The sequence below is a fragment of the Akebia trifoliata genome, chromosome 2 (genome assembly GCF_017979445.1).
Source record: "Akebia trifoliata isolate Shusen 1 chromosome 2, ASM1797944v1, whole genome shotgun sequence".
NCBI classification, from domain to species: Eukaryota; Viridiplantae; Streptophyta; class Magnoliopsida; order Ranunculales; family Lardizabalaceae; genus Akebia; species Akebia trifoliata.
Genome location: NC_141376.1, coordinates 8,597,472 through 8,614,047, shown reverse-complemented (window position 1 = coordinate 8,614,047; position 16,576 = coordinate 8,597,472). Strand labels below are relative to the sequence as shown.

Sequence of the window (16,576 nt, the reverse complement as noted above, 5' to 3'; positions counted from 1 at the left end):
CACTAACGTTAAAGGCATTTATTTTGTTATTGTTAACTTATTTCAATAATATATAGGCAAATTTATTAAGAGTTCCGTATTTAGATTGAACTCGATCGTGGCAGAAGGAATTCAACCAACAAAGTTTTGTCTTTTTAATAAATGTCACACTTTTATCCAAAGAAAATTTTAGTTGGAAAGTTATCTGTTGTAACTAATCAATAATATTGCTTTTGGAGAGAGAAGATATTAGAAAATATGGAAAGAAAGCATTGTAAATGGCTATATATTACAATTCTGTCATTTAAGATAAGTTGTAACACATGAAATATTTAGTACTAAAAATATTTGTTACGGACAGATATCATTGAAAAGCTATCCAACGGTTCTTATGTTGCTAGCTAATAGAAAAACCTAAGCTGTTCGTCCGGGTGGTGGTGATAAAATAATAACAAAGGTGACATTGATTTGCTCCAGAAAATTTTAACAAGCTTTGATCCATTTTTTTTTTAACGGGACTTGACAAAAGTTTGATAATGCAACATGGAATCACTACATACGTGGTTTTTTTTTGGGCCCACTCCACTCTGATTAACCTATCAAAATGTCTGATCGATGATTTGTAACAATTATCTAATGGATAAGAATGGTAAATCAAGATGGTTTTTAGACTAATAGGACCCAAACTCATGAGGAAAAATACCACTCCACCAGCATGTTATGATATCGGATCTAACTCGATAGGTTCAGATTAACTTGAATTTTTTCCTCTTTTTTATATATAATAATAAAAATAAATGGTGGATGAGTCCAAAAGCTGGGCTAGTTTCGTAATTTTCATACTTGAGTAAACGAAGTTCGTTGATGACATGCATGGGCAGTCGACGACCCACACGCGTAAACATAAAAAAGAAACTCTTCTCTTGGTGTTGCCACCATCTCCCACTCAACAAGGTATGAAAGGCAAATTGTCACTACATCTCTGACTCCGTTACTGCATGTAGCTTTTAGTGTTTTTATATCCCCCAAAATCCCTTCCACATGTCAACCTCTCAACAAACACAATCCCACGTGTCACCATCACCTCCCTCCAGTATCTTTTTCATGTTGCCCACCTCTCATTGGCAGTCCTCCATTACTTAAAAAAGGATCTCCTCCTCTTCAACACTTCACCATTTCCCCACCCTCCTCACCACACACACAATCAGAAATCACTATCCAGATCATGAATTCTCTCAGTTTTCAATCTTCCTCTAAAACCGAAGAGATCATGTCAAGATATAGACCCATTGCCCCCAAACCTCAGATCCCAATCAATCCTTCATTGCATGGCCCACCAACACCTGAAAAGACCCACTTCTCCCAATTACAACTACAAAAATCCTCCAAGTATTCTAGAGCAAGGAGGAAAGGCAAATCTGCCATCCACAAGGGATCAAAGACCAATTTCCTCACATGTGGTGTTGCTTCTCTTGCCAAGAACAACTACACACAAGGTTTTGATCATGGGTTCGCCCCATTTCCATTCGAAAAGCCAGTCAAATTTGTCACACTTCCTTTTCTACCATATCCTTCCTCTTCTTCTATTCCAGAACTACATGCCTTAAACCCCTATTATTATCAATCAAAGGAGATCTCCAATACTGAAATTCCTCAACAAGAAGATCATCCTTCGAGTTCCGGTTGTAGAACCGTTATAACGCCTCTGCCCGTGAGACCGATCTGTTCTACCATCAGCGTCGAATGGATCGGTGAGGTCCATAGCTCATGTCCCATTGCATGCATTTGCAAGAAACCCGAGGAGGTGGAGGAAGAGGTCGAATCGGATGCTTTACCAACTATTGTATCGGATTCTAACAACAAAGTTCGGTCAGCTAATTCCGCCTACAAGGTGATGGTGGGTCAGCCGGAGTGTCCGTGGCTTGATTCCATGGCGATATACGGTGGTGGGCAGTTGGGGGGAAGGACTGCATGCAAGAGGATCAGTGGGGAGGTGATGTTGGACTTGTTGGATTCACGAGTGCCGGTTTCGTCGAATGGGTTTTCCTGCAAAGTGAGGATAGAATGGGGAAGTAATGGAAAGAAGAGTTCCATCAATGCTCCCTGTGATGTAATGAAGCTCTCCTGTGAGTCCAAGAACTATATCCTTAAATGGAGGTTTCACACCAGTGAGATTTCTCAAGTTTAGAAAAATAAATAAATATTTTTCTTGTGTGTACTGTACATGTACATGTACATATATATATATATAATACAAATGCATCATATTATTATATATTATATAAATGAAGAAGAAGAGAACATTTTATTGAAATTGAAGGGGGTTTCATTGATTTATTCTCTTTACTCAGAGGTACCCACAATTCAAGATATAAAAGGAGATCAAACCTTTGCCTATAAAAAAAGGATAAATGATTGGAAAAACATACAAAGAAATCAGTGTCACTCTGCTTGGGGAGGGCCCTTCCACTTGAAGTTGTCCGCATATGCCTTAACCTAAGCCCAAATGAGTGAGATAGAAAATCAAATAAGAAAAGCCATAAATTAAGAGAGTTACTATTGCCACACCAACTGTGTGCAATTCTTTGGTGATTGATTTGCATAGGAATTGGTGTGGCAATAGCAGCTCTCAAAATTAATAATCCCATGTGTCACAGAAACAAGAAGAAATACAAAGGAGATCAAATTGTTTCTAATAACTGAATAGCAGCACCATCATGATATTGTAAATAAAAAAGACATCTCCAGCTTGCTTCTCCCATCCTTAAAATACTTTTGGATCATGAAGAACAAAGCATATGTAAATATCCCCACCATGATCCACATTGGAATGTACAACAAAGCATACTTGGATTATAAAATCTTTTCCTATTCGTCTCTTCCCCAATTCTCTATAAAATTGATAGTGAAGTAGATTTGCAAAAACACTACCTAAAAAGAGGAATGCTAATGATCAATCAAAACTAAATTATCACCTCACAATATAAAATAAAAAAGGTGATTCTTCTTACCTAAAAATCACCAAAAATATAAGATTAACACAATGACATATATATAAAATGCAGAGGAAATATTGCTTAGTGCCATTTTGTATCTCCGTCTTTTATCATAAAATCACACATTATTATTATTATTATTATTATTATTATTATGTTCAGAGACCCTCTACTAATACTAATCAACAAGAGAGATTGAGAAGAAATAATTTAGTTTTATCATTGAAGAAGATGGAGGTAAAAAAAAGTATCTCAAACCTTCAAAAGTGGTGTATGATGCTTCTTAACCTGGAAAAAAGCAAAATAAGGCTGTGTCAAGAATGTGCAACAAGCAAAGCCGTGTGAAGAATTCAACATGTTGACTGGAATAAATGAAACATAACATAACCACCACAAAAACTTGAACATACATCCTTAATAAGTTGAGTCTTTATAGGGAGGGTTTCTTCTTATTTATGGTTTGGTATTACATTCTTGTTTTCTCCAGCTTTTTTAATGAAATTTTCACTTATCTAAAAAGAGGGGAAAAGTGCAATAGAACAAAAGGCTCCTAAGGTAAAAATCCTCAGAAGAAGTCGCAAGGAAAAGGGATAAAATACCTAAAATTAATGTAGTAAAATTAAGTGGCATAAAGATTCCAGATGTTCTACCAACATGTTTTATATGTGTCTCATCCCAATTATTTGGGATCGCTAACATGAATGATATTTCTCTGCTCAGCTCTGTCTAGACTCTGGAGTTACTCTTCCGTTATGGCATTTCTCCTTTATGCCTACGGAAAATTTATGACATTTCCAAAGTTTCTTAAGCAAACCCAAATTTGAAAATAAGTCATGAATCAGTCTCCAAGAATAGCAGTTTTGATGTTTCATCCAAGATAATCTCCACGAATTTAATTTCAACTGTGCCCATGGTATTGGATTGACTCAATTAAATGACTAATTTGGAGACATAATAACTAGAGAAACAAGTTTTGTCCTTTTTTTTCCTTAATGCACGGCAGCATAACTTCTTCCTAATTAGAAATGCGTTTGAAAAGTGGAGAATTAGGGAAATATGAAGACTGAAGGTACAAAGAGCTAGAAGCCAGAAAAAAAAGGCATACTAAAAACACTTCAAAAGTACAAATAACATTCTTCAACAAATCAATCCCCTACAAAATTAAAAAAAATTAAGAGACACATACTGTATACTCCCATCCATGTCTCTCAGCAAATGCCTTCGCAGATTCTTCACTGTCAAAACTGAATCCTGCATCACCAACATTAGCATATGGGTCCCCTGTGGATGTCCAACCCATCAATGGATTTTCCCACCTACAAAATTACAAGTAAATGATAATAAAAAAATGATTTATCTATCATCAATAGCCAAGCCCTGCAACTCTGATTCACATTAGTTAGTTAATGCCCAACACTGTGGCAAAATGCACTTTTACAACTAGAAGTGATGCATCCAATTACTGGAGATTATCCCTGAGCCACTCGAAACAATGACTCCCAAACAAAAAATATCTCCTATATTTTACAAGTTCTCATAGATTTTCTGTGATTTTGAAAAAGCAGTAAAACTCTAATTGGTAAAAAAGGAATTTTTTTTTCTAATGATAAGTATAATTTTATTCAAGAAACAGGAGCACTAGATGACCCCCTTAAGGGGGAATTATCCATAAGTAATGAAATTGTCTAATTTCCTTGTGTTTACTTTTCCCAAGAGAACACTGAGAAAAACTTGAAAAAGAAGAAACACAAGCTCCAAAACTGAGATTTCTTTGTCAAAAAACTACTGAGATATTTGCATCTCTCAATGGGATACCACTGGTTAACTATTGTGTAGAATTTCTTTTTTCCTTTTCCTTTTTTTTTTCTTAGACCAGTAATGCATGAATGCTTTCTTTCTATGTTTATTCCAAACTTAAAAGGTGTAACCCTCAACTCTAGTACATTAGAAGTGATAGTATCATCAATAATGGATCTTAAAGTGTCTTTGTAAGCCAAGTATACATGGACAAACAAATTATGCGTGGGTCGTATTAATGAGATCTTTTTTTATTGTTAAGTATTAATGAGTAACCGAAAGAAGTAATCCATCATTAACAGTGTTTCATCCCCAAGTATCTGGATTGGTAACCTGAATCTTCTCTTGCTAGTCACTACTACGAAGAGCAATATTGAAGCACCAACTTAGCTAAGTTGGTAAGTGTTATTCTCCACGTCATAGGTTCAAATCCCCTTGAACCCAACTACTTCTTACCCCCCCAAAAAAAGCACAACATCTTCTGTTATGATTTTATCATAATTAATCAATAAAACATGTTTAAGACAACTGGTACTCTGTTCCAGAAGTAAGTTCAGGAACAAAACTTAAAAAGTGCATTTTAATGCCTATACAAATACAATACAACAGAAACTATGTGCAAATACATGTCTATCACAATTCACAACCAACACAATAGCATAATTGTTTGTCTAAGATTTTCCATCCTCTACAACTTGTTTAAACTGGAATCAACAAATGTGCATAATGTAGCATACTTCTGGGTTGACATAAAATTGATTTTCCACTTTCCAAGTTTTCCAGAACCTTGTTGGGTTGCAGTGCGAGCAGGTGAGTAAATTACAACCTGCCATGCATGGACAAAGATCAATTGAAAAAAGAAGAACTATTCTTCACAAGGAAACCCAAACATTGTCAAATAATAAAGGAAATCAAAAGGAGAAGATATTCACGTAAATGCACAAATCTTTGAGGCAACGGCAAGCGTAGTCCCACAAGTTTCAATCGACAGTGTTGATGTTCCTTCCACACGAGTTTCAACCAACAGTAGTTGATGATTTATTGTGATCAGCTAGAAAAACTAATATCTGAAGATCAAGCTTGAAATTTTATACTTATCTACATAAAGTAGAATTACTTACAAAAAATCTACACAAACAGAGTCACGGTGGTATCTCATATATGGACAATTAAACTCTTTTCATAATACATGAATGGCCATAGTTTATCCCTATATTAGTTCTAAAGGGACAGTTTAACCCCAATGCTTTGCAGTAGATATATCTCATCTCAAACTAATCTGTATTGTCATGTTCCATAATCTAAGATATAGTCCTCATGAATAACTAGATCATTTGTCTGTTCCCTATTTAATAGAGATGTAGACACTTGTAAAGCTTCAATGCTATACAAACACTCAGAAACACTGACCCCCAGAATAATATGCTGAAAAGTCCTCAAAATTTACTCCATATGTTGAAAGATATCCCATGTTATTATAAAAGAAAGAAAAAAAGATGAGGAAACAATAGATTAATGTCTGTAGATAAGCCGATATAGTTTAAGAATACAAAAACAATATATCAAAAATATCTAAAAACAAAATACTAGAATAAGTTAATAATCAGGGCCTAGAAAGTTGTTTCTAGGGCCCTATTTACAGAGACTTTAAGGGTGGATAATACATAAAATCCCCTAAATAGACATAATACATTGAAAGTCCATAATTATTATTGTTTTTTAATAAATTGTGAATTTTCGGATTAATTATTGTTATTTACGGGTAATAGATCAAAGTCGCAAGAGTTAAAAGGATGAACAAAGATAAGTAAAGATACACATTACTTATCCTAAACTTTTTTCAAGACTCAAGACAAGACCACAGACCGAAGACCAAGGTCAACAGACCCACAAGCACCGCGGTGCGGTGAACACCTTGGGTGGCGCGATGATGTTAATGAACTTTTTTTTTTTTTTCGAGATTTGTGCAATGTTGAGGCAGAGTGATTTGTAATGTAACAAGTTAAGGTTCAGAGTCCTTGTAAAATACGAAAGTGTTCCGAATTCTAAAAGAACCCTAGTCTGATCTCTATAAATAAGAGACCAGACTAGAGCCAAATCATCTCATCTCTTCTGGGATCATCTCTCTTCTCTTAGTTCTTCCATAGTTTTCTAGATTTTAAAAGAACCCTAATTTGGTCTCTATAAATAAGAGACTAGATAAGAGCCAAATCATCTCATCTCTTTTAAGATCATCTCTCTTCTCTTAGTTCTTTCATAGTTTTCTGGATTTTAGGTTTACTTTCTGTTGGAGCTTTGTAAACAGAAAGAGTATTTTGCCAGATTCAATTCAAGATTACTAAAGGATCATCATTTTCTTCCTTATTCTCTTATCTTTTATTTTTATTATATTTTTATTATTCTTGTTATGATCTATCTCTAGACCTCCGTTTGAGAGGTCGATGAAGCCCAAACAAGATCATCTTAGATAATTATTTGTTTTAAATCATGCTTCAATGTTTTAGTGTGATACTAATTTCTCAAGTAGTAATCATTGAATAGAATGTTTATTCTTATGATTTTGATAGTTTACTCTTAGAAAAGTTCAAGTTATATTATACTTTGTTAGAGATTCGATATTTTACCTTTGATTTCGTCTTATTAAATATCATCACATGATTTAGGATTATTATTTGGATTAACAGATATCATCTTCCAATCCAATAACATTAGCTTTGTTGATTGGATCGAGATAAAAAGTAAACAAATAAATTGATAAGGTGACTTGTTTTGGTGGATTTAACTTATCTAATTCTTTACATTGAGATTTCTACTCTTGTTTATCTTAGAATAATTTTAATTCAGTTTCCTTTAATACTTCGAACCGTGATTATTTTTAAATAATAAATTGTTGGATCAACGTTGTCTCTGTAGATCAATCCTTACTTGCCAATGTTTTTATATATTTTTTTTCTCTTATTTTTATTGATGATCTGCACAGAACACTTAAAATTTTTGAAAAAGTGCATCGATAGGTGTCTAACACATGAGTACAACATGGTAAATTCTTCGAAAATGGAGTATCCTTGCTATATTGGTTAGTAAAACAATGTGTATTTGGTTGTTTGTTGATTTCCATTGAAAATTTAACATCACACACCTATGACAATTCCATGTGCATAGAAAACTAGGAAGAATAAGATACATGATTGATAAATACAACAGCAATCAACCCCTCTAAAACAACTTAACCATACATCTTACGATGATCATAAAAAAGAACACCTCCACTTATTCTGTTATGGTGACTGGTGACCACCTTCTAAATTACAGTGTTTGTTTCTCCCTATATTCTTAACATTAATCACTATGTGGAAGCTTAATGTGCAAGAACATAATTTCTTGTTACTAACTTAAGCTTCCATGATGCCAAGATTATTTACTTCTCTAGTAAACAAGTGGGTTTCTTGACTTCCCAGCAAACACTAAAAGTTGTTGTCACCTAACCCATGGTGGAATAACCACAAACAATAAAAACTAAAAGGGATTGGTCTTGCAAATTAACGTCCAAAATTGGGACAAATAGTGACCAATTAAAATTACCCCATGAGTAACGTCTATATGTTTAATCAACCCTATCACACTTATCCCAAATATTGAATTTGAATTTAATCCTATTTTTGACATTCAACTCTATCTAGAGCTATGTCTTTTGCCAATTTCTCACTCTCTCAATCCATGTTCATTCTGGATTCCACCCCATTTTAGAGCTTTCAACCACACGCCACAATACTCTTTCTCCATCCATCCCAATGACTTCCCTTCGTTTTATCTTAGATTCCCTTGGGTATGCTCAATTTCTGTTTCGTATTTCCAACTCTTTCCACTCACCCTTCCAAATATGAACAAAGGGAAGGAAAGAAAAAAAAACCAACTTTGAGGGTGCATCAATTCTCAACTGATTTCCAAACCAAAATACAACTCAAGTCTAAAGAGACCCACTTTCGCATATTTCAACAACATAACTATCCATATCCAATTCTTAATCTTAACTTAAAATATGAATTAACAACACATTCAGTCTTTAATTCTACGGAATCAATCCAAACCACGCTCATTCTAAGCCAAACCAAACATAATTTATTACAAGATTTCAAATTTAGAGATCATAATACAAGAAAAGAACCCAAATTTATAATTGAGAAGCTAAATCCTAACACATTCAATGAGATTTTATGAGACAAAAAAAAAATTACCTTTCTTCGGAGGTGTTCTTCAGGAATTCCGGAAACGATCCCTATTTCACCAGCTTTGGACTCCACCAAAGCATCTGCAGAGAACGATCTCGAAGACGAAGATGACAGAAAAGATGAGCGAAAAACACGAGCAAAGTTTAAGCTTCGTTGCAGAGAGTTGGCCATCTTCAAGACTTCAACTGAACCGATTTCTTCCAAGTTCCTAACGTAATCGAGTCCCCTCGTTTTTAAGATTTCGGTTCTGTACTCAAGCTTCTAACGTGTACTGAAGTGCGCAGTAGGCACCCCCAATATTTTTTTTTTGGGGTAATTTAGGGAAAACTCTCCATATTTTTGTGAGTATTTGAGATACACCCTGCATGTTCAAACTCAAGACCTGCCCTTGACTGTAGTCTTCGATAAAGACTAACTAAATTACTGAAATACTCCATCTTTAAGCCCATCTTTTCTTCAATTTCTTCCATCTTTAATGTAAGAAGAGTCGTGATAATTTGATGCCCCCCTCTGATATATGCCCCCCACGCTCATCACAGAATTGTAGATCATTTGCCTTGGGATACACAAGAAAAGAATTTATGATTCGATGTATCCCGAGACAAATGATCTATAGTTTTGTGAGAACTTCAAAATTTTCTTTTATCAATCCTTGTTTTTTCCCTGAAACATAAAAAAGAAAATTTGACTATTAATGAGTCAGACTTTAGCTTGTTCTGACTCAATATAGATCGTGTTTGAGTAGTGCAACTAGACCTGTTTATTGCATAGTAATTCACCCTAGTCAAATTAGGCTTGGTTCATATTTAGGGTTGGGTTCAGGCTTAGAAACTTAGTCTATTGAGCAGTTACTTATATGTTTCGTGTATTCTATAATATAAATGTATATTTATATATAAAATAAACTAATTGGCATTTGGTCTAACTTGGTCCATTCATAATCCTATTTGGGTGCATTTTGGGAATTTTACAAAAGTCAATTTAGAAGACCTTGGCCAAATAGGGGTTTATCAAATATTCACCAAAAGCATGAGGGATGTCTTTAAAAATTACCCTTTTCTTTGTACGTGAAGGGTTGAGGCATCCTTTATCTCACAGGCGATAGGACACAGGAGGGAGTATAATAGGACTGCAGATTCGGCTACTCTATTGAACTAAAAAAAAAAAAAAATGCTCCACGTGTCGAAAAGAAGAGGAGTAGCTCGGTAAGGTTACCCAACTCTTGGAGCAGATGATAGTTTTGTCGTTGGTTTGTTAGGCGGAGGAAACCGGCCAATCGGCCATCATTTGTCTTTGAGTGCCCTTGAGGTGTAGCTTAGCTGGATTAATTTGGTCTGGCTGAGTATTTAAAAACAACCAACTGTACAAAACATACGTGTGTGTACGGAACTTTTTCAAGATAACAAATAATACGATAATTTAACCATACCCCTCCGGATTTTAGTGAATATTTGAGATACCCCTACATTTTCAAACTCACGATATAACCCAAAATCATGAGAGTGAAGTACGCTCGTCAACTTCAACTTCTTGCCTAAACTTTTTTTTTTTGTATTTTTTTTTCCGAAAAACATTTTGTGCTCAATCTCGAGTTTAGTGACAAGATCGCCACAACTGGTCTTTGGATGTTTCAATCAATTAATTTTCTATATAGTTTCATCTTTTGAATAATGGAGAATAAAATAAATAAAACACTTAATTTTGAATCATTGAGAATAAGATAAATAAAACTTTCACCTTAAAAGTTTGCATGAAATTTGTAAGGGAACACAGATTCTTTGAAAAAACGATTGTGAAAAAAATGAATTTCATGAGAAATGATTTCTCTGATTTATTCCCCTTGAGAAGATTTCCTAAAAAAAAAAAAGGAGTTTATCTTTAATTTGGAGGTGACAATAAGCATGAGAGAATGACATTCAGAGGGAAAAAAAAAAACATTTTCCTACACTATGGGATAAAAGAATCATTTTTCTTAGAAAATCACTTTTTTGTGTGTGTGTGTGTGTGTGTGTGTGTGTGGTGTGTGTGTGAGAGAGAGAGGGATGGGTGAATTTGAGAGAATACACAACCATATATACCTACGAATCGCATTTGCAAGATGAATTATTTTTCCACCAATTTCCATGTGCAATAAGGGCCATCAATGGATTGGATCAGACCCAAAATTTGATCTGTTTTGATTCTACAATTTCATGTCTGGATTGATATTTTGGATTTCAATATATTATTGGAGAATATTTGATTTGGATCAATTATGACCCAATCCAATAAAACATTATAAAGTATATATGATATATTTGTTGAAATATGTGAAGTTTATATAGATTGGACTGATCAGATTGTTATTGGATTAGGTTTGGATCTTAATATTGAGATCCATAAAAACCCAATCCGATAAGTGTCTGATCCATACTTATTGGATAAGTTCTGGATCTGATACAATCCTTATTCGAATGGTACCAAATCGACCCCAAGCCATTGTCAACATTATGCGCATTCATACCAAGTCTAATTTTTTACACAATAATTCAGGATAAAAGATAAAGGATTTTAGGGGGAAAAAAAACCATTATTGTCAAAAGCATCAAAGTTTTTTATCCTAAAGACTGCAGAGATTAAATACAATGATTTTCGAAGAAAAAAAATAAGGATTTTTGAGAAGAGGTTGAAAATAAGGTATTTCGTAGGGGTGCATATGATTCAGTTTGCTTCGGGTTTGGGAAAAAATTGGAATCAAAACAAACATGATTGGTTCTACAAATTCAAAATCGAAACCAAATTGACTATCCCCTAGAGTTGAACTAACTCAAATTGACCATAGTTTGATTTGGTTCGGTTCGGTTCAGTTCTCTTAAATCATAATGTCCATTTTCAATGGTTGTTTTGCTCAAATGCATTATGTCTCATGAAAATCTAGGTGCATGAAATAAATTTAAGACATCATGTATCATTTAATAAAGAGGTTCCTTCATAATTTTGAAGCCTTTTATTGTTTTTAAGTGGTACTCATTAGAATAAAATAAATTTATTTATTATGTTTTGTACCCAATTGTCAAACCGTACCGTACATGTATTTTGATTCGGTTTGGTTCTAAGACGCCCCTAAACCGAGAATCAAACCAAATTAATAGGTTTTTTAAAATCTTAACTCAGAATCAAACCGACTTTATATAAAATCAAACCAAACCACCCCTAATTGGTCCGGTTCAGTTTGATTCTTGTATAGACCGATCCAATATGCACCCTTAGTACTACAATCTCGGTTATTTTCTGTTACTTTCTTATAATAATCAAGGTATATCTTCAATTTGAAAACTTTGGAGGGTATCTCAAACCTGAAATATGTTTAATGTCAACCAAAAAAAATAATACATGGTATTTGAGGAAACCGCAGCTGAATCCATTCTTGACCAACACAGCTATAACAACGATTAATTTTTCGTCTTTTTCCCATTTGTTTTCTTTTAGATTATAACGCCACTTGTTCTTAGTTTCCATCAAGATTGAGTCTTCGTCGTCTTCGCTCGTCCTGTTCATCAATCTTCTCTTTGGGTTTGTCGTTGAATCACTAACTTCTAATATATGATATAATCTTCAAAACCCATGAACCAATTCTCCATTAATTCTCTCTCAATCAAAATCCATGGAGTCGAAAGAAGAGGATCCAACAATAACTAAGATCGAATTCGCCTGCTCGAAACTCAAAAATCTCCTTCAAACAACAGCCAACATGGAAACAAGTATCGAAAAAATGGATACAAGGTTCGATATCTTACAAGAAACTCTCACTAAAACCTCGAGAACAATAGCTCCATTACAATCTCTAGCCATGTCAACCAAAGCTCTTGAAACTAGAATCAACCGAGCAATCTCACCAGCACTAACTCTCCTTGACAGCTTCAGACATGCAGAATCTCTTCAACACAAACTTGTAAACATTTCTTCCGAATTACCCACCAAGAAGAATCCAACCAAAAGACTCAAATACCTCACCAAGTACGTCGATTGTGTTGATCAGCTCAACAACGCGGTCGATTCGATTAGTCATGACTGCGAGCCTGCAATTCAGAAGCTTCAAGAAGTTGTGGAGTTCTTGAGTAGGACTAAAGCGACCGATTATTATAGAACGCATCGGTTGAGAGAGACACTTGTTACGCTTAAAGCGCTTTATGAGACTGAAGTTGACGCCATGCGTTATGAGGGGTTGCTTGATGAAGCTTTGTTGAGTTTGCAAGATGAGTATGAGAGTATATTGCAGCAATTGAGACATAAAAATATTGGAGAGGTGACGGAGGATAAAGGGACTGAAATGGAGGTTTTGGATCTTGGTTCTGAACTTGAGGTTGAAGTACTTAGAAGAATTGCGGGAACACTAGCGAGGAACGATTGTTTGGATATTTGTATCGACATCTTCGTTAAGGTAATCAATTGCAATTTCTTTTATTCTATAAGGAATTTGTTAAATATTTTATTCTATAAGGATTTGTGTTATAACCTTAAATTCTTCGTCAATGGGGTAACTATCAAAAACACTCCTAAACTCTGAAGTGATGAAAATATATTAGTAAATTATTTTTAAGTTCTTATTTATTGGCTCTCCAATCCTCATTTTAAGGATTCCGGATCATGTACACTTGGGGTCGTGGCGGATTGAAACCCTCCTCCCACACCTCCATACATGCCAAGTAAGCCATAATCTTAGAAGAGTTGTGATGAATGCACGCAGTCTTGGTACGCGGCTGACGTGCCAAGGGGGCACAGAACCATTGATTTGTTTTTATATAGGGTAAATTACCATTTCGTAAGCTGAAAATGAGTTATTTGCTATTCTGGTTAACTGTTCATTTTAATTACCAAAATGTGAATGACCACGTTTTCGTAAAAAAAATTTCAGAAATAATCACTTTAAACCTGCAAAATAGTCACTTTAAAAAACTGCGAATTCGTTATCGTTCACGTTTTGGTTATTAAAATGAACAGTGAGCTGGAATTGTAAATTCGTCAAAAGTTGATCACTTTTTCATAACTATCTCTTTTCTATATCTGTAACTGATTGATGGTTTACGAATGTTAAATGTAGCCATCTATAAAAAATTCATGCCGCATGTATTGATCTCATGTTTCAGTACAATTCTTAGGTTTATGTTAGGTATTAGTTATCTCGATGTAACAAATGTACAATAGGAATAAATTACAATTTTCTGCCCTCACAAAATAGTATAACAGATTGTTTGTATAAATGGAGTTTTAGTAGTATGTTTTGATCATCTTTGGCTCCCTTTTATTTGATCCACTATATGAAGATTTCCAATAATACTATTTATTTGGTTGATGAACAGGTGAGGTATAGAAGAGCTGCAAAAGCATTAATGAGACTAAACCCACAATATCTGAAAACCTATTCCCCTGAAGAAATCGACCAAATGGAGTGGGAGGGCTTAGAGACATCAATAACTCTTTGGATTCAACACTTCGAGCTAGCCGTTAAAACCGTCTTTGTTTCGGAAAAGAAATTATGCAAACAAGTTCTGGGGGAAATCATGGATGGTGTGATATGGGCTGAATGCTTCGTTAAAATCGCAGACAAGATCATGGCAGTGTTCTTTAGATTTGGAGAGGGAGTGACAAGGAGCACCAAAGAACCCCAAAAGTTATTCAAGCTCTTGGACATGTTCGACTCCCTCGAGAAACTCTCGACCGAATTCTCCAAGATCTTCGAAGGTGAAGCAGGGGCCGATATTTGCTTGAGGTTTAGAGAATTAGAGAAGCTTCTTGTCCATGCATCTAGCAAAGTTTTTTGGGAATTTGGACTACAAATCGAAGGAAATCAAGATGGTTTTCCTCCCCCAAAAGACGGTTCTGTTCCCAAGCTTGTGAGGTACGCCATTAATTACCTTAAATACCTCGCAACTGAGAATTATAGTGCACCTATGGCGAAGGTCCTACGAACTGAGCTGATTTGGAAAGCCGGGTTCCTTTCAAATCCCGAAACTGATGAGAATTTAGTCAAAGATGCCATTTCTAATGTCATGGAAGCTCTCGAGAGGAACATTGAAGCGAAGAAATTGCGTTATAAAGACAAAGTGCTTCCTCATATATTCTCCATGAACACTTATTGGTATATATACATGAGGACTAGGAATTCAGAGTTGGGAAAGCTATTAGGGGAGCAATTGATGAAGAAAAGATACAAAACTGTTGCCGAAGAATCAGCTTATTTGTATCAGAAACAAGCGTGGGGACCAATTGTGAAGATATTGGAGAAGGAAGAAACAAAGCGACCTAACAATGAAGCCACAGAAGCATTGATAAGGGGAAAGATGGAATCTTTCATGAAAGGTTTCAACGAGAATCTACAAAGACATCGAAGCTCATACAACATTCCTGATGTTGATTTAAGAGAACAGATAAGAGAAGCAACTGTGAAGTTGGTTGTCCTTACTTATGCTGGTTTTTTGAACTCTTATTCATCAATTTCACAGGTGAAGTCATTTCTTTCACCAGACTCGATTCAAGGATTAGTGAATCAAATTTTTGGTGGGAATAATCAAGTTGGTGATCAAAAGATGCCAATGAGATGGCGTGATTCAAAAGATCGGTCAGGAGGAGGGAACTCGGCTTCGGCTGAAGGGTCTTACGAGATCAAAGATTTTCCAAGACCGAATAATGTTGATATGTAAACCAATCTAATTAAATGCATTATCTTTCACTTATTCATGGTCCTTCAATAGCATTCAGAGCATCTAATCCGTCTTACAGTAATTGATTCATGATCAGTTACTCTGCAAACTCTAAATCTAACATAGTAGATTTAACCAACTACCATGAGTATTTAACTGATCAAAGAGCACCACATTTGGTTTGGTTTGATCATCAATGAACACATATACATATTTAATATTAGAAATGATTATCTTTGTTCTTGCATGCCAATGTCACATTATTATCTCTGGGACAAAGCAAATTAATAGACAGAACTGAAAATTAATAAAAAGAAAATTACTGTTAGAGCAAAACCACAGATTGAAGTATAAAATCAACAAGAACACTAAAAACAATCACACAAGATATATGTGCTGATTTGGAAAGCCGGGTTCCTCTTGAATCCCGAAACCGATGTCTATTAATATACGTTTTTTTGGAACCACAATATTACTTATTACATACTGACTCTAGACAACGGTGTTGTACAAACCGATGTCTAAAGTATTGTAAAATTCCACACAACTCCTCACCCCAGCGAAAATTATACTTTAGACGTCCATTTTTACAAAAACTGATGTCGATTATAAAAATGAGAGTGATGCCTAAAGTACTTTTTGTAGTACTCAAGTTACAATCTTTCTTTATCTCTTGTATCTCTCCAACTACGCAGCTACTCTCAATTTCTCTAGGGCATCCCAAAAACAAGGAAACCTATATATACAACTCCTAGGGGTAAAATAGACAAAGACCTTTAATAGAAAACTGAGCTCAACCTTCGTGATTGTCTGCAACATAGTCCAAAAATCACCAATCAGGAATTGAAGACATAACTCAAAAATTACCATGGAATCCACCTTTCTTTTAAGGTTT

General features: G+C 34.9%; 3 protein-coding genes across 3 annotated transcripts; 2 read left to right on the top strand and 1 right to left on the bottom strand.

The window, feature by feature from the left end:
• The first annotated feature begins 777 nt into the window (after positions 1–777).
• LOC147409340 (uncharacterized) lies at positions 778–2,293 on the top strand. Its single transcript, XM_086427792.1, has one exon. It carries the CDS (start codon positions 1,205–1,207, stop codon positions 2,165–2,167), a length of 963 nt encoding a protein of 320 aa, XP_086283918.1. The 5' UTR covers positions 778–1,204; the 3' UTR covers positions 2,168–2,293.
• On the bottom strand, positions 2,266–9,231 carry LOC147409339 (NADH dehydrogenase [ubiquinone] iron-sulfur protein 4, mitochondrial-like). The gene is made up of 5 exons (XM_086427805.1): positions 9,008–9,231; positions 5,510–5,598; positions 4,162–4,291; positions 3,234–3,263; positions 2,266–2,475 (listed from the first exon to the last, which is right to left on the bottom strand). The coding sequence occupies exons 1-5, from the start codon at positions 9,170–9,172 to the stop codon at positions 2,422–2,424; spliced, it is 468 nt and encodes a 155-aa protein (XP_086283931.1). The 5' UTR covers positions 9,173–9,231; the 3' UTR covers positions 2,266–2,421.
• Positions 9,232–12,454: 3,223 nt separating this feature from the next.
• Positions 12,455–15,681, top strand: LOC147409338 (exocyst complex component EXO70I-like). The gene is made up of 2 exons (XM_086417757.1): positions 12,455–13,421; positions 14,341–15,681. Exons 1-2 carry the CDS (start codon positions 12,645–12,647, stop codon positions 15,679–15,681), a joined length of 2,118 nt encoding a protein of 705 aa, XP_086273883.1. The 5' UTR covers positions 12,455–12,644.
• Positions 15,682–16,576: the final 895 nt, after the last annotated feature.

Excerpts from the sequence above, each read along its gene's own strand:
- LOC147409340 (XM_086427792.1), top strand. The coding sequence starts at position 1,205 with ATGAATTCTCTCAGTTTTCAATCTTCCTCTAAAACCGAAGAGATCATG.
- LOC147409338 (XM_086417757.1), top strand. The coding sequence starts at position 12,645 with ATGGAGTCGAAAGAAGAGGATCCAACAATAACTAAGATCGAATTCGCC. Across the intron at positions 13,422-14,340 it reads GTATCGACATCTTCGTTAAG|GTGAGGTATAGAAGAGCTGC; the intron begins GTAATCAATTGC and ends GTTGATGAACAG.
- LOC147409339 (XM_086427805.1), bottom strand. The coding sequence starts at position 9,172 with ATGGCCAACTCTCTGCAACGAAGCTTAAACTTTGCTCGTGTTTTTCGC. Across the intron at positions 4,292-5,509 it reads AATTTTATGTCAACCCAGAA|GTGGGAAAATCCATTGATGG; the intron begins GTATGCTACATT and ends GTAATTTTGTAG. Across the intron at positions 2,476-3,233 it reads ATCATACACCACTTTTGAAG|GTTAAGGCATATGCGGACAA; the intron begins GTTTGAGATACT and ends ATTTGGGCTTAG.